The following is a 23,811-nucleotide window of genomic DNA, read 5'->3' as shown; positions in this document are numbered from 1 at the left end:
ATCCTTTTTTACAGTTAAAAAACAAAAATCCAATACAGGAAAATTAAACATTTCAATGAAACAATGTACAATATATTTTAAATTGCTAAAACTACCAGCTTAAAAATACATATATTTTAGGTTAAGCTGTTCATTCTACTGTGCTATGAATAAATAAACAACTAAAAAAACCTCTTAAACAGGCGATTTATTCAATTTATTTCTACTGCGCCCCCTACTGTACAATAAGACCTCCAGTTTGGAAACCAATGCACTAATTAATTTTCCAGCGAATGCATTTATTAGGCAATATAGACAAAAATCATAAATGTTATCAGTCTATCTCCAATTCAAAGGCCATGAAGGACTGCAAGGCTTTTACAATTGAACTTTAAAGGTAAAGTCTAGTCAGCAAGGAATAATCAATGGATCATTATTTATGCCTAAAACTAATATGTTTGCGGTGATTTAATGAATTTATTGTTAACCCCCAAAATATAGAAACACCTCATTCCTGACACCTTCCGGCAGTGACGTCACGGTGCGGTAAGCCTAGCGCCATTCTCCCCGCTTTACAAGCAAAATCAATGGGAACTACTAGACACATCTGCAATCAACAACAATTATTGAAGATTTCCAGAGGACTTCACCATTGAAATTCACCAGAGCTATAGTGAAACTGACAATGCCCACGTGCATGGCAGCTGGATGTTAGAATACATCGGGTAAAAGTGAAGTAAAAATAAGTTATTTCACCTTTCTGATTTACGATCCTCCAAGAACGGTTTCATCATTGGATTGCAAACTTGAAGAGGGAGGATTTGCACACGAACATCTAGCCAGAGAAAAAACACGTAATATGTAGCCAACATTTCGAAGACGAAAGTTTTCAAGATTACTTAGATAATAGCACATTGTGACAAACACTATATAGAGCATTGGGACTTGATCAACAGCCGATACCGCACCGTGACGTCACAAACCAGTAGGTGGCAGTAGTATTCTTTGACAAACATCAAGCACATCAGAAGCACATTAATATGAAAATTACTCTTAATTAAAAACATGAATAATTTATTGAAAAGTATGAAATAATTTTATATTTAAAGTACTTTCAGAAGAATTCCGAATATGAGCGGACTTTTCCTGTAAGATATAGTACTTTGAAGTTTGTGCCAATCCTGCATTAACGTCTTAAAACTCAGCCTTTTACTCTGATATTTTTCAGCGAGTTGGAAACAGATTTATTCGGTTTAACTACTTCTTCCTCACTGCCCTTCTCTTTGTCTCTCTAGGTACATGTCTGCACTCTACTCCCACCCTGACTTTCCAAACAAGGGTCCAAAAGACATCAACAATGAGCTGATGCAGAGAGTCAGCAGTAACCCACTTCGGCTGCTGCTGCCCAAACACATCACCAACTACATCCAGGCCCTGTGGTCCAAAAAGGCGTTGGGGCAGCCAGTCACATTTACTGATATTTTCGGAATGCTCATAGGAGAGACGCTTATACCTGCGGTAGGAGCTGCCAAGCAGCTAATACTTATTTTACTCATGAGAAAGCAGCACCTATCAGTACATACTTTAATCTAATGCCCTATTTACACCACCCCTCTGAAACCGATCCGTGCTGAGTTCGGACCGAGCTTGGATTCTTATGACCACCATTTACACATCACACTAGCATGCAGAGATGGGAAGTACCGAAGTACAAATACTTTGTTACTGTACTCAAGTAGATTTTTCTGATATTTTTACTTTACTACTTATTTTTATGGCGACTTTTTACTTCTACTCCTTACATTTTTACACAAATATCTGTACTTTCTACTCCTTACATTTTAGAAAATTGGCTCGTTACTTTAGTTTTGAATCATTTCAATGGAGTTACCGTTATTATTTTTCACGTCATCAATACCAAATTCAGTCTAATTGGATGGGAATCTACGTTGCATTTGACGCACCGCTACAAGATGAATCGACAGATTCGGCGGTATTCATTGGCGGCAAATCATTGCAGCTTGGTGGCGGTGGCGTTAGCATAGTAGCATGGACGACGAGATGATTGAAAATGAGAACAACGGAGATCTAGTCCTATTGGCAGACATCCATTTAAAATGTAGGCAACGGCATGAAAAAAGTGGTTTCTACTTTTACTTTTATACTCTAAGTAAATTTACAAGCCTGTACTTTGTTACTTTTACTTGAGTAAAGAAGTTTAATCAGTACTTCCACTTTTACCAGAGTATTTTTTAACACAAGTATCTGTACTTTTACTCAAGTACGGAAAGTGAGTACTTTTGCCATCTCTGCTAGCATGGTTCCTCCACTCCTATTGGCGGTACATGATACTACAGCTCTAAAGGTGGGAATTATGCAAACAAAAATGGTGGCGAAAAAAATTGAATGAATTAATTTAATCAAATTTTTGCACAGGCCTACTCAACGGTTCAATTCAGTTTATTTTTATAGCGCTAATTCAAAACACGTCATCTCAAGGCACTTTACATTTTAGCAGATGATGCAGTCAAACAGATTCAAAGTTTTCTATCTAAGGAAAACCAGTTGATTGCATCGACACATTGACTCTTCAGCAATCACTCAAACTAAACATGCTTGTAGCGACAGTGGAGAGGAAAAACTCCCTTTTAATAGGAAGCAACCTCCAGCAGAACCAGTGTTATCTTGGTTACCGTGCTCGGACCATTCTCTGCATGGTTTCAAAAGGGTAGTGTAAATGGGGCTTAACTGAACCACCAAGTGTTTCTTTAGGGTCATGTTTGCTGACCCTAAAGTTCAAGTAGTAAAAAGTGCAATTTTTTCACAGTAATGTGATGTTATAGATGTGATCATTATTAAGATATTATGCTTTTTTTTTAACAGAGGATGGATATCAAGCTAAGTGAAATTCAAGAGAAAATAAACCAGGCCCAGAGCCCTCTACCTCTCTTCACATGTTTACACGTCAAACCAGATGTTTCCGAGCTCATGTTTGCAGGTAACCTTTGTTCTTTTTCTTTAAATAAAGGTGCGTCTCATATAACCCAGGTTTCCCACAGATCTATATTTTGCATGTCTAATAGAGAATGTATATAGTTTTTCAGCTAGCCCACATGCAAAATAAGCAGCCAACACATTTTCCTTGTAATGCTGCGCTGGCGTCAAAGAGAGAATGAGAAATGAGGTGTGAATGAGGGTGGTTCCACCGCTGAGCTAAATCAAGGAACCGAATACTGAGAACTAGTTAGGGGTTGTTGCGAGTTGATCCCATATGCTGTAACACAAAACTTCCTCTTTGTTTAAGTGCCCTCTACAGTAACTGCTTCAGCAAGGCAGGGAAAGAAGTTTAAGAAATGAATAAAGAAGAAAACAACTGTGTTGAACTTTAAAGGAAAACCTTTTTTTCTCCAAAGTAAGGTCAACTGCTCACCTGGTGCTAATTAAGTAATTAGCACCAGGTGATTGATTTTAACAGACTCATATTCCACATACACATAAAATAATTCTACGTGTGGAAGAATAAACCTATTTCATCAGGAGTTGGAAGAAGGCTGGTTGTGAGAAATTAACTAAAAGAAAATAAGATGAGATAAAATGTATTCATTTTACGTTTAAAAGTCGCACTTTTGTTTTATTTTTAAACAGACGTTTTAAGGAGAAAGTGCTGAACAAAATAAATATCCAATAGGAATGTTTAAATGGACACAGGTGTCAGATTGAAGGGCTGAATGGAGAAAAAAAATGTAATATTCTGATTTGGTTCTGTTGGAATGAAGTTGTATTCTGGATGAGAAGATAGTTTTTGCCGTTCTAAATCTAAACAGCTTGCAGCTAAACACTTGTTCTTGTCATTCTGTTTACGGCAAACCTGACTCTCTGGCCAATGTTAAAGTGCTGCATATTTGCCTTTAGTAGCAAGATGCTAATGCTCTCTGCAGGCTAAATCCTTGCAGTATTTATGTCATGAATTAACTAAAGATCAGACCCAAATGCAGAAGACCAAACAGAGAGACCAAGGAAAAAGTTTAACAGGTTTATTTATGAGATTGTGAAGAATCCAGTGTTGCTCTGAACACTGCTCAACCGGAACTGAAAGGTGAGGGGAAGACACTGCGGTTAGTTCAGGCTCGGTGGGAAATTTGATTCTTGAACTTGAAGAGAAATAGATTGCTGACTCACGTTTCCAGAGAAGTTGTTGACTCTTTGACTCCAGTCTGTGTGCGGTAGTTCCAGTGTTTGTCTGATTCGGTGGAGGGCGGACAGGGTTTACTGTAGGTGAACGGAGAAGCTGACTGTCACTCAGATTTCCTGCGGTACTTGAATGGGTCGTAGTGGAGATGAATCCCTTGCTCAGTGTGAAGCTCAAACAATCTCTTGAGGAAAAGTTGATTCAAACCTCCAGTTTAAATCCTCAACTCAGCTTAAAACTCAGATGATCCTTCCAGGGAGAGAAGGTCTGAAAAAAAAATCCAGTTTGCAGGATGACTTTCTGCCCAGAGGTAAAGACAAAAAACAAGATTAAAACTCAGGTTGACAAGAACTCAGTTTGACTCAGCAAAACTCAGCTTGGCTAGAGTACCCAAAACTGGAAAACACTCTGGCGTCGAGGTAGGGGCAGTCAGCAGATTAAGAACACTCTTAACGAGGTAATTCACAGCAGGTGAATAAGGAGGTGGACCAGAACCAGGCGCCTCCTGGTGGAGGAAGACAAAATACAGAAAAAACACATACACAGACAGGAATCCTGACAATTCATGAATTGGTAAACTCATCAGACCAGTGTTGGACGAAGTACTCAACAGTAGTACTTGACTGAAAGTATCGATCCTCATAGTTAAAACTTACTCAACCACTGTCAAGGTTTGGTTGAGGTTTTGAGGACCCAAATGCAGAGACAGGGAGGCAGAGGTGAGTTCTTGTAGTCTTAATGGAGTGTTCACAAGCAACTGAGGCAGGAATCCAAAAATCCAACATGAAAATGTAAAACAAACCAGAACCATGGAGATATCAGGGAAAACAAGGACAAGGAGCAGGGGAAAGATCGGGAACCAGCACTGAGGAACTGCACATGGAGAATATTTATGACTGACTGAACAGAGACAGGACTAAGGAGCTGATTGGGAGCAGGTGTGAACAGGGGCTTCTAGAAAGGAGCCAGGGAAAAGGGGAACACAAGAGGGCAACAAAGAAAAACTGAAGAACTCAAATACATCCAGAAAAACACAACAAAATAGGAATTAAATCAATAAAAGTAGAAAACAAAGAAAAACATGAATCAACATGAAACTCAAAGAAGACTTAACAGAACCAAGACAGTGACAACCACAAGTAAAGGTTACTATGTCAATAATCTACTCAAGTTGAAGTATTGAAGTACTCACTTTTGAAAAATACTTAAGTGTTCAAAAGTAAATTAATTTAAAAGTACTTAAATATTCAAAAATACAGATAAAATTTTCTAATATCAGTACATTTCTGTCTAATTTTCAGAGTAATTTTAAAGAACTTTGAACCTTTACAAACCACCCGTTCTACTGACACATAGAACCACTCTGTTACAGATTCTACACCACCTGTAAAGAACTTCAGGATAAAAATGCCACAAAAAACAAGGACAGCTATTTTGATCATTATTTCGTATTTAAAAACAGCATCAAGAAAACAGGAGAGTCTTGATTCTCCTCACATTTTAACTACAAAGTAGAGGTTTAAGGTGGAATCTATTACCACAAAGAAACTGCAATTCTGATTTGAGAACTCATCCTATTGAACAGATGGCACCAACTAACGGCTTAATAAAATTAAACTACAATGTAAGTTTCTCACATTTGTAGAACGTCATGCAAATCTGTCCAAATTCAGTCCTAAGGGCTGCTAATTTGCATGTTGAAATTGCATTTCAATAAAGAAAAAACAGCAACAGCGGATTTCAAAGCTCAGCTGAGCAGAAAGGAACAAGTAACCAGCAGCCAGTAGAAAGTACAATATTTGACTTTAAAATGTAGTAGAGTGAAAGTTCCCCTTCGCAAAATATGAATCAAGTAAAATAAAGATACTCAAAAATGTACTTTACTTCCCACCACTGCATCAGAATACATCTTAAACCAATTCAACCTTTAATGGACATTCATTATAATGATTTAAGGTGGGACATATAGCCATGATGGAAAAAAAGTGCTGCTGAGCCCACAGTCAAACCAGAATAAACATGGTAGGGCTGGCGGATGCACATGCAGCTGCTGCTATCACCTCGGTTTTGTCAGAACCCATGATATCATCTTTGAAAGACGAACAGAAAGAAAGTAGCAAGCGTAGGTTTTTGTGGTTTCTCATGTCTGCTGATATTCGATTAGTTCCATTAATGGCTAAAATCAAGCTATGGTAGGTGGGCACCTGGTGATGCATGAGACTACCTATTGAATGACCCTGCTTCCGCGGAACATATAATTTAAAAAGTCCCATTATAATAATAATGTGTAGAGGGAAAACCTGCGTGCTATACATCATCAGTCTGGCTCGCCAGGTTTCATCTAAAGCGGTCTCCTATCATCAGGCTGCTTTACTTTTGATAGGGCTGTGTGAATAGTTGCTTAGTATCTTAGAAGCTACAGGTCTAGCGCCCCTAGTGTCTAAAAGTTACACAGTGTTGCTTTAACCTCAACTCTAAATTTGGCCCAATACTTTCCAAATTTAAAATTATATCTAACTCTTGATCATTAAACTGGCTAAAAATAAATGAAATTCAAATGGTATTCATTTGTGAACACAACCAAAACCTAACTTCTGTAAGTAAGCAAGCACATTATTAAAGGAATAGTACACCCAAAACATGATTAGCCTTCATTTTCTACTCACCCCCATGCTGAACAACACTCTGGAGTACTTTTTTGATATCTCAAATGCATCTGGAGATCTGGGAGGCTTCTTGCTGTCTGCTGACATTCAAATAATGGAGGTCTATGGCGCCCGAGACAGAAAGGTCCATAAAAGTCCAAAAAAAACGTTTCAATATTCCTCCATACTGCTCGTCCAATGTATTCCAAGTGTCCTGAGTGGGTAGCATCCAGAATTTACTCAAAACGAAGTCATTTAGAATGTTTTTAGAGCATAAACAGTAGTGAATAGGATTTCCTGAAAGCGCGCACCTGCGAGTTCACGACGCTACGGAAGCCGGCAGACCAAACCAGATGAAAGTGCACATTCAGCTCGGCAAAGAACTCATGCTCTTCCTCAACACTGAAGTCCTCAGACATTTTTCTTTCGTTGTTTCTTTCTTTGCACAGGTAAACAGCACATTTCTTCTTCTACGCTTGCATTATCGGCAGAGCAGACGCTGAATGCGCACTTTCATCTGGTTTGGTCTGCCGGCTTCCGTAGCGTCGTGAACGCGCTTTCAGGAAATCCTATACACTACTGTTTATGCTCTAAAAACATTCTAAATGACTTAGTTTCGAGTAAATTCTGGATGCTACCCACTCAGAAAACTTGGAATACATTGGACGAGCAGTATGGAGGAATATTGACACGTTTTTTGTGGACTTTTATGGACCTTTCTGTCTCGGTCACCATAGACCTCCATTATTTGAATGTCAGCAGACAGCAAGAAGCCTCCCAGATCTCCAGATGCATTTGAGATATCAAAAAAGTACTCCAGAGTGTTGTTCAGCATGGGGGTGAGTAGAAAATGAAGGCTAATCATGTTTTGGGTGTACTATTCCTTTAACATGCATTGCAAAGTAAGCAAGAGGAATAATCGTGCAGAAACCACTGAATTATTGCAACCCTAAGCCTGTCATAATTAAGTAAAGCCATATCATCTAAGTTTTTCTCAGACATTTCCATGGGTTGATTCTGGGTCCTCGCACACCTGGAAAAACCTTTTTCTTTATTTTTTTGTTTACTTTTTATTACTGCAGAGGCAGAAATTCAACATCTGCGAATGGTTTAGAGAAAATATGACAAGTCTGAGTATGTCGAGGTGTGTCTTTTCCAAATAAAACCAGGTGCATTAAAACACCCGTCAGGTTATTTGACCTAGCACCTGTATAAACGTATTTAGACAAGTCTTTTTCAATCTGATAATAAAGTTTTCAACATGTAAACATAGCTTACATTTCAATATCAGCAGGAAGTAGGGGCATCAACTCAGCTAAGGGTATTGCCTCTTTAACTGTGTATAAATTGAATAAATATTTGAAATATTTACTTCTTGGTTATGTTGTATCCTGATGTCGCTCCTAGAACCCCAAAAATATCATAAACCACAATCTAATCTAAGCCACAATCTAATAATGTTTGTTTTGGCATACAATGGCTCAGATAGAGATATGTTGAAGTCTTCACACAGCTGAGGAACATTTTTACTGATAAACTTTGCTAGATGCTTGTAGGCAATATTACAGCTGAATCTGTACATTTTTCTATTTATCCTTTTCAAATAAATGTTTTCCTTTCCAATAAAATTTTTTAGTCCTTGTTTTGCAAGGTTTTATCTGGACTTTTGACTGGTATGGTTTATATTATTGGCTGCTCAGCAATGAGGTTCTGGGTTTGATACCCTAACCCTTTCTGCGTGGAGTTTCCATGTTCTCCCTGTGCATGCGTGGGTTCTCTCTGGGTACTCTGGCTTCCTTCCACAGTCCAAAAACATGACTGTTAGGTTGATTGGCTTCTCTAAATTCTCCTTAGGTGTACGTGTGTAGTTGTTTATCCTGTGTTTCCCTGCGTTGCACTGGCGACCTGTCCTTGGTGTCCCCAAATTACTGTTATGCGAGGAAAAAGCCAAATGCAAACCACTTTTAAAAATGCATTTACATTTGCCCACTATAAAGGAAAGCACCGGTGGGCCTGATCGATTCAAACTACAAGCTGGAGGGTATAAAATAATAACTGCATACACAGCTAAATATAGACGTCCGGGGCATTACTGTGAAACCAAACTGGATGTGTGAACAGGTTAACTAAGAGCGATGGGCTGACGTGCACGATGAATAAACTCCTGCTGCATCGACTCAGTTTTACAGCCAACGCAATAAGTAGAGCAGACCAGGGGAGGTAAAGCTGGGGGCAACATGCAGGAACAGAAAGAGTCAAATTAAAGAAGGACTTACAAATGGAGCTTAGAGAATTCTATTAAAAGATCAAGACACAGTAAAGGGTTAATACAAAAAAATGAAACCATGCAAAAAAGTAAAAAAAAAAGAAAAACAGAAAAAACTGAACTGATTGTATCAGGAAAATGTCGACATTATTTCCGCTTTGTGGTCGAGATATTGTTAGCAGCTGTCAATAACATCAAAGAAGTCTTTTTTCCTGTGTGCTGTTATCAGCAGGCCTGAAATAAACCAGAACTCTGTGAAAATAACTTTTTCTGTTCCTTCATGCCACCGCTTATTGAACTATTAGCAAATGTTTTCACAGCAAATGTGACTTAGATCAATGGTTAATTTGTTGCGTTTTAATATTCATAGAAGACAACTAATTGATGGTTTGCTGTGGTACACAGATGAATCACCCTTTCTAGATTTACTCCTACTGCTGCCGCTGGTATTAATTTGCACATTATGTTACTGGAATAACCTGAGAAGCGTCCACCTAGAACAACATGCAGAAACATTTAACTACTAGTATCAGTTGTAGCTTGACTTATCGAGAACTTTCCACTTTGAACTTTTTATTCCAAGTCTGTTTATCACAAATGTGAGCAAAGCTCTGCTCTCAAAATAGGTTATGGGAGAAAACTGACTCCTAGTAAGCTATTACCTCTTTCAGTTGATGAAAAGATACTATTGTTCATTGGCATGTATTGAGAATGATGACGCAAAATGCGCAACCAGTCTAAAATTACACGTTATCTTTTCTCACGCCCAGAAAAGGGTACCCAAACGTACATGGCCGGTTCTAGACAGGGGCTGTTATGGCCCCCGTACTGAAAACATAATACTCAAAGTAATTCTAATGATGATATGCGCTAAAACAGACATGATTATTGATTTTTTTTTTTCTTTACAAATTCTGTTTTACTATTTATTTAAAAACAATAAGGTGATTGTTTCAGTGCAATTGAGCCTTATTGAAACCTATATCTAATAAGCTTATAAAAGAGCTTGCTGGGGTGTAGTAGGTTTTGAGCGGTCGCAGATTTTAATTAATAAATGGTACAATTTATAATCTAAGGGTACGTTTATTCATTTACGTTACTTTAGTCAAAAAGCGAAGCTCTCGATTTAGCGGTCGATCTACGTTCCTACCCTCATCTATGGCCATGAACTCTGGGTCATGACCGAAAGAACGAGATCGTCGGTCGAAATGGGTTTCCTCCGTAGGGTGGCTGGGCTCTCCCTTAGAGATAGGGTGAGAAGCTCGGTCATCCGGGAGGGACTCGGAGTAGAGCCGCTGCTCCTCCACGTCGAGAGGAGCCAGTTGAGGTGGCTCGGACATCTGGTTAAGATGCCTCCTGGACGCCTCCCTGGTGAGGTGTTCCGGGCACGTCCCACCGGGGGGAGGCCCCGGGGAAGACCCAGGACACGCTGGAGAGACTATGTTTCTCGGCTGGCCTCGGAACGCCTTGGGGTTCCTCCTGAGGGGCTAGAAGAGGTGGCTGAGGAGAGGGAAGTCTGGGCCTCCCTTCTTAAGCTGCTGCCCCCACGACCGGACCCCGGATAAGCGGAGGAAGATGGATGGATGGATGGATGGATGCATGGATAATTTAGTTTATGACATATTAATTTTGATCTCATTTTGTTCCCTTTATCTTTTACCATATCTTTGACCTGCATGTTAGCATGCAGTTTCATAAAAGACAATCCAAATTGTCTTAACGATGCATTCCCTGGTTATCTGATTTATTTCCCTTCTAGGTTTATCAGCAGGGTAAAATGTATTCATTATGTCTAATCTGGATACCTTGTTGTCTTATATTTTTTAGTATAATATTGAAATGATTACTTAGTCACTATTATGTCTTATTTCTGACACTTGAATCCATGTTGCAGATTGGGTGGAGTTCAGCCCATATGAAATCGGAATGGCAAAGTACGGTACCTTCATGACACCCGATCTGTTCGGAAGCAAGTTCTTCATGGGATCGGTCGTAAGGAAGTATGAAGAGAACCCTCTTCATTTTCTGATGGGTAGGTTATTTCAAAATTGGGTCGTGATGTAACAACAGTGGTCTCTTATGGCATGATGATTACCAAAAGACTGACAGACCACCTAATTTTGAATCTTGGATCAAGAAATTTACAGGAATATTGCACATAGAAAAAATTAGATTTGATTTAATAAACTGTCCTCAAAAATATTACAAAATTTGGAAACCCATTTTAGAACAACTAAAGCCATAAAGAACCCTTATCTCCCCCTCTTTTTTTTTGTTCTTCTTTACCCCATTTGTTATGAATAAAGATGTGGACACTTCTAATTGACTGGTTGAAACTCCATAAAGTGTGTTGTTTTTTTTTTTTTACTTTCAGTATGTCCAAAGTATAAATGAACAAATTATTTTTATATAATATTATTTATTGTTTGTCTAATGCTTTTTTTTGTTTGTTTGTTTTGTTTTTTGTGACAAATGCTAAAGGACTCACTATTAAAGGACATTAAAGGAATAGTACACCCAAAACATGATTAGCCTTCATTTTCTACTCACCCCCATGCTGAACAACACTCTGGAGTACTTTTTTGATATCTCAAATGCATCTGGAGATCTGGGAGGCTTCTTGCTGTCTGCTGACATTCAAATAATGGAGGTCTATGGCGCCCGAGGCAGAAAGGTCCATAAAAGTCCACAAAAAACGTGTCAATATTCCTCCATACTGCTCGTCCAATGTATTCCAAGTGTCCTGAGTGGGTAGCGTCCATAATTTACTCGAAACAAAGTCATTTAGAATGTTTTTAGAGCATAAACAGTAGTGTATAGGATTTCCTGAAAGCGCGCACATGCGCGATCACGACGCTACGGAAGCCGGCAGACCAAACCAGATGAAAGTGCACATTCAGTGTCTGCTCTGCCGATAATGCAAGCGTAGAAGAAGAAATGTGCTGTTTACCTGTGCAAAGAAAGAAACAACGAAAGAAAAATGTCTGAGGACTTCAGTGTTGAGGAAGAGCATGAGTTCTTTGCCGAGCTGAATGCGCACTTTCGTCTGGTTTGGTCTGCCGGTTTCCGTAGACTCGTGAACACGCTTTTAGGAAATCCTATACACTACTGTTTATGCTCTAAAAACATTCTAAATGACTTCGTTTCGAGTAAATTCTGGACGCTACCCACTCAGGACACTTGGAATACATTGGACGAGCAGTATGGAGGAATATTGACACGTTTTTTGTGGACTTTTATGGACCTTTCTGCCTCGGGCGCCATAGACCTCCATTATTTGAATGTCAGCAGACAGCAAGAAGCCTCCCAGATCTCCAGATGCATTTGAGATATCAAAAAAGTACTCCAGAGTGTTGTTCAGCATGGGGGTGAGTAGAAAATGAAGGCTAATCATGTTTTGGGTGTACTATTCCTTTAATCATTGTCATGTTTTTGTTGTTTACCTGTAAAAAATCTATTAAAAAAAAGTAAAAAAAAAAAAAAGGAATGTATATTTCAGTGCTTAGAGCACAGAGTATGGGACATCTTCGATTTCTAATACTAACAGGACATGTTTTTTATGTGGCAGGTGTGTGGGGAAGTGCCTTCTCTATTTTGTTCAACCGGGTGCTGGGAGTCAAAGACACATTTGGCGGCAGCACCATGGAGGAGGAGCTGGGTAATCTATTACTCCATTTTCTCCCTTGTGCTTTGACTTAATCCATTGTAACCAATTGTGTTTATAATAAAACAGACTAAATGGACTAAGCTAGATGAGGAGGAATCCTAGCCTCGTGAGACCATCCTGATCTCGCGAGCTTTCAAGGTTTCACTCGCAGATCAGTCTGGAGACTCTCCGTTGAAGAAAATTTGGAGCCGTTCACCAAACAAACGTCCAATCAGCGTTGGCTTTGAGGCGGGTTGAGGTGTGACGCAACGAGAAGCGCGACAGTTCAGTCTAAAGAACATGGCGGCTTCAGACGATGAAACTAGCGTTAGCGTGGCTATCGAGCAAGTTTTATCGGAATTACAGAGTATTTCTTCACTGAAAGAAGAGCAAAACACTGCTCTGGAGGCTTTTCTCAGATAAAAAGATGTTTTTGCTCTTCTCCCGACTGGTTTCGGCAAGAGTTTGATCTATCAATTGGCTCCTCTTCGTCATCGCTCTGTTAGTACGTCATATGCTTCGTGGATTGGATTGGTTTATTTGGCCCGTCTATCACCAACATAGGTCAATCAGCTAACCAGTATTTTCACCCCTTCCCAAAATTACTTCAACGGAAGGTTTCCAGATGGGAGCAAATCCATCTGGCGGAGTCAGGTTAGAGGAATACTGAATCAACAAGTAGATTTAGAGATCTTTAAAGAGTTTTATTTTGCATTCTCTTTCTACAGAAACAGAAGATATCTCACTACCTCTTCCTTCCCAAATAAAAAAACTAGAATAATTACCCCAAACCTTTGAAAGGTGAATACTGTCCAGTAAATTGTTCCTCAACTGATAATACAGTAAAAGCAGGTGAACGAGAGTTTTGGAATTCAGTGTTGGATGATAGATTTCTAGATGACAAACTCAAAACAGCTTCCATGGAACTTCCTTCTACTGAAATGGAAATCAAAACATGCCTAAAGTCCTTTTGTCATTTGTCACCTTCAATTGTTTTGTTTTAACTCTGGTACATCATCTCACACCTTTAAAAAACTCTTTAAAATATGCAAGTGCAAATTTTTGTAAGCATATATGGAAACTAAGGGGAGGTATTCACTTCCTCACAGCTCTCTGCCTCTTTGTTTGGTTGAATTCTTTGTATGCTGTGACCTTTACGTTATTCAGTCTCTGACAACATGCTACACAACTATGTGACAATGTCTCCGCCCAGTTTCGGTGTTCTCACAGAGATTACCATTAGTGGTAATATGATAATGTCCAACAAACCCACAACAAGAGCTTATAATGCACAGTTTTGATGTGTAATATGAATTAAATAAACTTATTTTAATACATTTAGACTGAATGTTTCTTTTGTGTGTCTCACAGAGCAAATCAAACCCCAGCATATTGTTGGAGAAGACAGCCTTGATAATGATGAGGAATACAGAAAAGGTAAGCCAAGAAATACTTTGTTTGTACAAGGAGTTTACTTGGCAGCATTATGCATAGCTTAATTGCTAAGAGTGTACATCATTCCTAGAAAGTTTCTGTGCAGTCCGCAGGTTTCTACATTTTCATCAAATGTTTTGCATTTTAGTTTTTAGTTTTAATGATCAAATCTGACAAGCAGCTTCCCTAGAGCATGCTGCTGCTACTATTATGTTCCAGTGGGGTGTTGGTTTATAGCCAGTTTAAATAAGCCACTGGCCTCTTGGCTCCCTCAATGAATATTAATCTCCCTGCCTGTTAATGAAACTACAATATGAAAAGTTACGCCTTAAGTAAGCAATGTTTTGATTAATTAATTAATTAATTAATGACAAACTGATAGGCACTGAAGGTTCTGGGTTTAATTCCCCACCCGGGGTCTTTCTGCACGGAGTTTGCATGTTCTCCCTGTGCATGTGTGGGTTCTCTCTGGGTACTCCAGCTTCCTCACACAGTCCAAAAACACGAATGTATATAGACATAATAAGAAATAGAATTTTTATTAAACCTAATTGAATAGAAATTTCACTTCATGCGACTATCTTAATATATTTGAATCCCTTGCCCTGATTTTTATTTCATGCTTTTCTTTGCCCCCATGAAAACACCCTGGCCCCCTCCTGGCCCCCTGGTACATTTGGTCTAGAACCGCCACTGTAAACGTATTAAACTCCTTTTAAGTCGCTTTGGATAAAACCAAATGGATGAATATCAGTTCAACTCAATTCAGTTTATTAAAATAGCGCCAACACAAGTCACAAAAACATGATTGTTAGGTTAATTTAGGTTAATCTAAAATTCTCCTTACGTATGTGTGTGTGTGTAAAGGGTTGCTAGTCCTGTTTGTCTCTGTGTTGCCCTGTGATTGACTGGCGACCTGTCCAGGGTAGACCCCGCCTCTCGCCCATTGACCTCTGGAGATAGGCACCAGTACCCCTCGCGACCCCAACAGGGATAAGCGTGACAGAAAATAAATGGATGGATGGATATACTGAAAACTAATTTATAAACGGCCTTTTTTCTTAAAAACCTAACATTTGTCTTATTTCAATAACTTGATGGGCTAAACATTTTTTTTTTTACAATATACTGATAAAAAATAGGACATCATTATGTTCTGCCTCATCATGTCTCAAACCTGCACATCAAGTACCACTGCCCTGGATGTTTTAGATGCATCGCTGTTGAATCCGACCTGATTGAATTTACTGGATGACCTCATCAGCAGCCATCTAATAGTGCTTTAGAAGCCAGGTGTGTTGTAACCAGGAGAAATCTAAAACATGCAGGGCAGTGGGAAAACCACGGTTTTAACAATTTATTCCCCCATGTGTATTAAATACCGACTGCATAAGCAAAAAAAACAAACAAACATTTTCTACACTTACTTAAACTAGACTTATTTATAAGACACAACAAAAGAGGGACGTTTTTGTCACTGAAAAAAATAGTGACTAGGTATGAATATAATAATATACAGAATATAAAAACACTTACAATCTCCAAATTACAAAGATTCAAAGCAATCGTTAAAAGACAGAGTGTCACTCCAGCATGCTGTCAGACTATTAGCTACTTCATATTAATAAAGCAGACGCCAACTGTATTATCGCTCACTGTTTATAGTGTAATCGTGCATTAAGTGCTGGGAGAGCCTTAGTACTTTAAGCAGTGCTTTTAAACAGGGGGTTTGGTTTCTCTCAGAGGAATGTTAAAACTTGGCTACATGAAGTGCATTGCCTCAAAAGCCTTTACTATCTAAAGCGCTTATTGCCAGAAGGTCTTTTTTTTACCATGTTAGAAATATTTTGTGTAATGCCCATTTTTCTTTCAGCACACCATCACTTTTCAAACAGAGCAGGAAAGTTACGCTGCGTCTCATTGCAGCTAAACCTGCCTATTTAGGTGATAACTTAAGAAGTTTAGTGTTTGTTTATATTTACCAACAAAACCACATAAAGTAAATTCAGCAACCTTGATTAAACAGTGTAAATAACCTGGACTGGACTGTGCATCAAATTATGGGTGTGTTCTTTTCTGTGGTCTGTGAAAATAAGGAGGCCGGAAGAGTGTGGCTATGGATTCAAACAGGTCCAATCTCTGATCTCCACCGCCCTTCACTCAGAATATGCTCTGTCGCCTAGCAACCATGACAGTTGACACACAAAGCATGCAAAGAATGGATGCCCAAACTTCTCGTTATTGTTCTGTGTGCTACTTAAATTGTCAAGGAGCTTCAGCGCAGCACGAATATCATATTTATGGTCCCCACACTGAAGAGATATTGGAATCTGTACCTAAAACCTTTCAATAAACAAAATATTAACCGCCACATATCTGACTCAATAACAATTTAAAATAACCATTTTCATTAATTGCAGACGGAATTATTCATAGATTTGTATTATATTAAACTGCACTTAAAATATTCACCACTGTTAAGCGTGATTTCCCTTTTTCCCCTCTCAGATTCAGAGCAAGCATCTTACTCTGACTTGCAATGAATCACCGAATACCCAATGCTACTTTGGATACACCGGACCTGTCCTTCAAAACACGCCTCAGTGCCGCGCTATGACATAATCGGCAGACGAATCTGGACCTCGGAGGACGCAGCCGATGGATCTGAACACACCGGTTGTGTTTGATTTCAGTGGCTGCATCCTGCAAGCAGGGGCGGATTTAGGAAATTTTGGGCCCTAGGCAAAGACAGGCAGGGGACTCTCTGAATTGAGAAGACAACACATAAAACAGACCCATTTTACAGATACAGAATCTTTAATAGAATAGACATACATTATTTGTTCTAGGTTTTGTTCCTCTTTTCTTGACCCTTTTCTTGTTGTTTCCCTCTCTATATTTTGTACTCAGCTGACTTTTCATGCTGTCTCTAAAGGAATGAAAGATTTCTTCCAAGCACTAAGCTCACTTAGCTGATTGCTCCTTCCTGTGTTTCCAAAAATGCGACGGTAAAAGTAAATAACCCAGTCCTTCTTTTCACTGTAGACAAGCCATGATCTGCTTATCTGTTCTCCATTTTTCATTTGGATGAAATAATAGCTGCATGAATCATGACAGCAGACAAGATAGAGGAGAGCAGGAGGCGGGGTTAACAACCTACTCGCTCTGGAGAGCAGAGTTCGCTGCTTTTATATGTGGTCCCCAAAGTGTCCAGTAGAAGAAAAAAGTTGCTAGATTTGGCACTAGGTGCTTTTTTGAAATAAAAGTACTAGAAGGGTCTGAAAAGTTGCCATATATAGCAACAAAAGTGCTACATTTGTTTTGATATGTTTTTTTGCGCTGTCTATTAGGACATTTCTGCACATAAGGAGCAAATGGACTGTTCCAATGTAGTGGGAGACTGGGTGGTGGAAAGGACAAATACGTAAAAGCTGTATTAGCCATACATGTAAAATTAGTCTTGAGGCCCTAGAAAATTGCCTAGTTCTAATGGTAAATCCGCCCCTGACTTCAGCGACCCAGTGTACCTGGACTGGGTAGTTTGAAGTCCGTGAAAACAAGGAACCCGGAAGAGCTTGAGATTCAAACAGGTCCAGCCTTCTCTGCCCTCCATCACCCCTGACTCAGCGTATGCTCTGTCGCCAAGCACACAAAACAGGCAAAGAATGGGTGCCGACCTTGTTGCTACTGTTCTGTTTGCTAATTACTAGGGGTGGAACGGTTCACATAATCCACGGATCAGTTCGGTTCACGGTTTCATGGTCAGGGTTTTCGGTTTGGTTCGGTATATGTTGATTGTTAGGAAAATCTATTATGTTTTATAAAGTACAAAACGTGTTGCACAATGCTTGCACACTGTTGCACTTTTATCCACAACTTTCTTTCCGCCGTCATCGTAGGTCACTCTAAATGCAAAGTGGTCCCATACAGCAGACCTATAAAGTGCTGCTGGCTCGTCGTTCCAACTCGCCATACCCACACAATTCTCCACAACAACTGATTTTTTTTCTGCTACACCCGGCTACGCTGCTTCGCTTCTTCTTGTTTACTACTGGTGGTTGGCTTTGGTCGCAGTACCGCCACCTTCTGCTCTGGAGTGTAAGTGAAAGTGAAAAGTGAAAAGCCCTTTGGGAAACTCCTCCAACTCCCATTGTCATTGTGACACAGCACACACAAGTGAACACTGCACACCATGAAATTGCATTTGTGCCTCACCCGTGCAAGGGGGCAGCCCTCAATGGCGCCCCAAGGGAGCAGTGCGGCGGGACGGTACCATGCTCAGGGTACCTCGGTCATGGAGGAGGATGGGGGAGAGCGCTGGTTAATTACTCCCCCCACCAACCTGGCGGGTCGGGAGTCGAACCGGTAACCTTTGGGATCCAAGTCTGACACCCTAACCGCTCACCCACAACTGCCCCTGTCAAACGCTTCGCCTATGAGAAAATGGAGCAGCGCATGAACCGAACGGTTTGGATGGTTTTCATAAACCGTTCCATCCCTACTAATTACATTTTTTTAAATGCTTTACCAGCAGTTCTGTCCTCGCAAAAACTTGACACACAAACGGAGGTTCTGCTTTAGCTTCCTGCGCTCCGTGGCATCACTTCTCTTGCATATATTAGTAAAAATCAACAGCTGTTCCGTCTAGTGCATAGAAAGTAAATGAAATGGGTAAAAATGGGTAGAGATTCAAAGCCCTGTGCCACATGTTTTTTGTTGTTGTTTTTTTTGCACTTTTTACACCTTATTATTGTAATTCCAAAGTTCTCTACTAATCCCAGTTCTTCTTTCTTTTTGGAATGCTTTTGAATTGTAGCACAAGGGGCGAAAAAACGGTTTATGTTCTCAAGTATATGCACCTCCCTTATTTGGAGGAAAGAAGATAAAAATGTTGGTACAGATCCAAATTATTTAATCTTAGTCATGTGTGGTTTAGCTTGCACTTTCTTTGTGCAGTGTGTCACTTTTTACATGTGTTGAAAATCAGTTCTCAGCGGTTTGCTTTCCTACATGTTTTGATTTCTATCTTCATTCAACACCCCTAGAACAAAAACATGATTCATTAGCAAGCCCTTGCAAAACTAGCTGACATGTTGTGGAACTATTCTAGCATTCTGAATCAGCCGTGTTGGTGGATGAGGTGGCCCCTATGGACGCTGTAAAATGTATTACGCTAATAAAGCGGTCAACCGGGATAAGTGAAAACAAAAAGAAAATGAATTCATTGTTAATCAATCTAAGCCAGGCTTTTAGCTAAGAATATTTCCTGGGGTGTACACTTTGGTGTAACAGCTTTAGGCTTTGCGCTGAGTTGGGGAAATTTAGACTCTGTGAAACGCTATTTCCTTTATTTTGAGGTGGAATGCAGCTAACTTTTTGTTTTGTTACAACACTACTCCTGTCCTGATTATAGAAAGTAAGTCTCTTTAGAATCTCCATAAGGAAGACATGAGATAATTTTTAGTTACAATATTAGGTTTCATAGTTTATTCAAACAATGAGAAAATGTAATGCCACATTCACACTGCACGCATTTTGAGCATAAAACAGACGCCTGCTGCCTAATTTTTTATGATTGCCCACATTAAGGTCAAATGCATCTCAAGAGCATCTTTGATGCTCCTGAAGTGTTCAGTAAAGTCCGTCCAGATGCGTCTTCTGCTGCTCCTGTGTTCAATGGCAGAGAGCTGCTTGGCTATATTGCTGTGATAAGTGGGTAAAAAGTAGTGTTGCACCGATACTGATGCCAGTATCAGGCAGGGCCTTGATACTGCCCTAAAATTGTGGTATCAGCACTGATACCATTTTGAGAGCAAAAAGTTTAATCAACTATTGTCACCCCATTCAGGTAGGTAATAAAAAGTTCTGCTGGATTCACTTTGTATTAGTCTTTTTTCTCCTGCTTCACAAAGGTAGGCAGCAGCTTGACAAAGCCATGATGGCGATTATTTTACATCCAATAGTATGCAGTTCTTCATATATACACACACATCAGTTTCAAACAGATGGTATCGGTATGGTATCTGGATCAGCCGATACTGCGCAGCCAGGTATCGGGTATCGGTATCGGTGCCAAAAAATGTCATTGGCGGAACACTAGTTAAAAGTAGTTTTAATATATTTTCATGTGAAAGATTCCACCTTAAAACATCTTCTGTGCAGTCTATTCGTCAAGTTTACGATTCCGCCTTAAAATATTATTTCACTGTGGGAGGCACGCAGACCTGACTTTGAGTTCTCAGTCTCACAACAAATCCATATTGAAAGACTCCTGCTAATACGTCCATCTCGTAACCACCAGCGGGTCGTTCCAGTTACATGACAGCAGTGTTTTTTGGGGCGGGACCAACCCAGACTGATAAAGTAGAGCTCAACTCAGTTCTATGCAATCCGAATCTGGCTACTGCCACGGTAACGCAGATCTCCACATACCAGAGCCGTTCTGTCACTGGGAATCCAGCAGCAGCTGCCTCAAGCCCGGTCGCCTCTTGGGGGTTTTCCCCTACTGTTGGGGGCTGGAAGTAGATGTTAGCATTTTAGTGTACGTGGCTCAAACTGTAGGTGTTAGAGTAATAAAAGCAAACATATTTTGCCGGCAAGTTTTTTCACATTTTAAGTTTCAGTGGAGTGATCATTGCGTGCTGCATAAGCAGTGCTGTATCTGTCTCCCTGCCTGCTTCTAGATCAGCTTCTCTGATTGGTTGATGTTCATCAAGCAACAAAAATTTAATTTTTCCAACTCCAGCATTTGCTGCTTGTAAAATTGTTAATATCTGAGTCAAGTTTCCAGGGGAAATTTTGGCCAATTGGTGATTTCGTTAGTAAAGGGCATAGCTGGTTTGAGAGGGGGCGTGAAGGAAGCCATCTATGTTAAAGGAATAGTACACCCAAAACATGATTAGCCTTCATTTTCTACTCACCCCCATGCTGAACAACACTCTGGAGTACTTTTTTGATATCTCAAATGCATCTGGAGATCTGGGAGGCTTCTTGCTGTCTGCTGACATTCAAATAATGGAGGTCTATGGTGCCCGAGACAGAAAGGTCCATAAAGGTCCACAAAAAACGTGTCAATATTCCTCCATACTGCTCGTCCAATGTATTCCAAGTGTCCTGAGTGGGTAGCATCCAGAATTTACTCGAAACAAAGTAATTTAGAATGTTTTTAGAGCATAAACAGTAGTGTATAGGATTTCCTGAAAGCGCGTTCACGACGCTACGGAAGCCGGCAGACCAAACCAGATGAAAGTGCGCATTCAGCGTCTGCTCTGCCGATAACGCAAGCGTAGAAGAAGAAATGTGCTGTTTACCTGTGCAAAGAAAGAAACAACGAAAGAAAAATGTCTGAGGACTTCAGTGTTGAGGAAGAGCATGAGTTCTTTGCCGAGCTGAATGCGCACTTTCATCTGGTTTGGTCTGCCGCGGTTTCCGTAGTGTCGTGAACTCGCAGGCGCGCGCTTTCAGGAAATCCTATACACTATTGTTTATGCTCTAAAAACATTCTAAATGACTTCGTTTCGAGTAAATTATGGACGCTACCCACTCAGGACACTTGGAATACATTGGACGAGCAGTATGGAGGAATGTTGACAAGTTTTCTGGACTTTTTATGGACGTTTTTGGCTCGAGCGCAATGGACCTCCATTATTTGAATGTCGACAGACAGCAAAAAGCCTCCCAGATCTCCAGCTGCATCTGAGATATCAAAAAAGTGCTTCAGTGTGTTTTTCAGCATGGGCGTGAGGAAAAAGAAAGAGACTAAATCATTCTTTGGGTGTACTATTCCTTTAAGAGAGAAAAAACAACTTTAAACAGAAGGTGGTGGACTCGGATTCCAGCTTCCAAAAACTTACAATTCAGTTAGAGATGATCCCTTCCAGTTATCACCACACCCCCCACCCCATCACAGAGGAACAAAGTACCTACCCACTCCAGCCGGTGAACAATACCTCCTTAACGACCGACCCTTAACAATCATAGACAAGTTTCAGATATTACAGGCTAACAATGGAACCAAACGACCCACTCATCGGTTACCATTTGCATGTTTCCAAGCGATACAAGGCCTTGTCTATATAAAGACTCAAACTCACGGCGGATCCAGACATTTGAATTGAGAAAGCTTCCTGGAGAGGTGGCGAAACGTCTTCAAATCTTGGAAACCAAGTCCAGTGGATATTTTTTGAACTTTTACGGAATGACTTTGACCTGGATGACTGAGAATCTTCATCAGCAAGGGCATACAATGTACGCTTTTACGCATTGCTAGTTAAAAGCCTGCTCTAAGCTCCCTTTTATTGATTCAATGAGAAATCCAACCCGAATCGAAGCAGTAAGCAGTAATAAGGGAAACTGTGAAGACATGTTTGCATTTCAAAAATGTACTTTTATGCTACTAGCTCTATGGGTGTAGGATGAAGGATTGTTTTGTCTGAATTTTAAACATCGCAAAAAAAATGGGGGTTCTAGAGGAAAGCAATACTCTATGTAAAAGGTCAGATATTTGTGTTTGTATACTCTACCTTTCATAGACCTGGTTTTTAATAAATGAGTCGTAGATGCGGTAATTTTTTGCGTTATTTTGGTTTTTAGGTGGGACAGAGAACCAGGAAGCGGAGGAGGAGTTTAGCCGCACTGCTCAGGCCAGCTGGGTTCAGCGAATGTTCACTTCACTTTTTAGTGACTCTTCGCTGTTCAACACAAGAGAGGGCCGTGCTGGAAAGGTACTTTATGTAAAAGAGGAAATATTTTCTTGGGTCAAAACAAGGAGAATTTTTTCCCTCTATAATCCCCTTGTATTGCTTTACCAGGTGCATAACTTCATGCTGGGTCTGAACTTGAACACCACTATCCCCTTCTCTCCTGTACCTGAAATTCAATTTCCTGAATCAACACCTGAAGAGGAAGTGGATGCTGTAACAGGTAGGAAAAACATTTATGATTCACGCTTTACTGTTCAACTTGATATCGACATAGTTTCTGCTCTACTGAAGGAAATTAAAGACCAGATTATGGCAGATTTAGCAATCAGTTCATAACACCAGATGAATCTTTTGAGAGTTGATGTTTCCTTTTTCCTTTTTATTACAATCCACAGTCTGCTTTCTCCTGCTTCAAATGATCCAATTTTTATAACTCAAAAGGCTTATGTTTCTATCATTTCTAAATAGTTTATATGGTTGTATGTTTTTGGTTTTTATTTTGCCAACCCGAATTAAATGTTCACTTAGGGTTTGTCACAATGCAAATATAAAAAGTTCAATTTTAATACCCTGGAAAATATTTGCTACCCAATACTATTTTGAGCACCATTTTTAATTTCAACATTGAACAGGCTTTATCAGTAGAATTAGAAAGGGTTGTTAAATATGTTTGCAAGTAAAAGCATAAAAATAACCCAAATATAACACAATTTGACAACATTTAAAGGTTTTCTGAGGTATTGTTATTTTAATGTGCAAATGATCCCAAAATATTAAATTTAAAATAGACTTAAACTCCTTTTGTAAAAATTAAAAAAATAAGTCTTCCAAGATTTGAAGACGTTTCGCCACCTCTCCAGGAAGCTTTCTCAAGTCAAACACATTTGAATTGAGAAACCAAGTCCAGTGGATATTTGTTGACCTGGATGACTGAGAATCTTCATCAGCAC

General features: G+C 39.7%; 1 protein-coding gene across 1 annotated transcript in view; it reads left to right on the top strand.

Moving 5' to 3' along the window:
• Positions 1–23,811, top strand: part of pla2g4ab (phospholipase A2, group IVAb (cytosolic, calcium-dependent)) — a 56,799-nt gene that overhangs the window by 17,922 nt on the left and 15,066 nt on the right. The window contains exons 9-15 of the mRNA XM_038291760.1: positions 1,275–1,497; positions 2,863–2,977; positions 10,974–11,111; positions 12,648–12,737; positions 14,097–14,162; positions 22,752–22,882; positions 22,970–23,081. Coding sequence (XP_038147688.1) covers positions 1,275–1,497; positions 2,863–2,977; positions 10,974–11,111; positions 12,648–12,737; positions 14,097–14,162; positions 22,752–22,882; positions 22,970–23,081 — 875 coding nt within the window. The remainder of the gene's footprint in view (positions 1–1,274; positions 1,498–2,862; positions 2,978–10,973; positions 11,112–12,647; positions 12,738–14,096; positions 14,163–22,751; positions 22,883–22,969; positions 23,082–23,811) is intronic.

The sequence above is a fragment of the Cyprinodon tularosa genome, unplaced genomic scaffold (assembly GCF_016077235.1).
Source record: "Cyprinodon tularosa strain WSP-4 unplaced genomic scaffold, ASM1607723v1 ctg30, whole genome shotgun sequence".
Taxonomy (NCBI): Eukaryota; Metazoa; Chordata; class Actinopteri; order Cyprinodontiformes; family Cyprinodontidae; genus Cyprinodon; species Cyprinodon tularosa.
The sequence above is the reverse complement of the archived record's forward strand: the minus strand, read 5'-3'. Positions and strand labels throughout refer to the sequence as shown.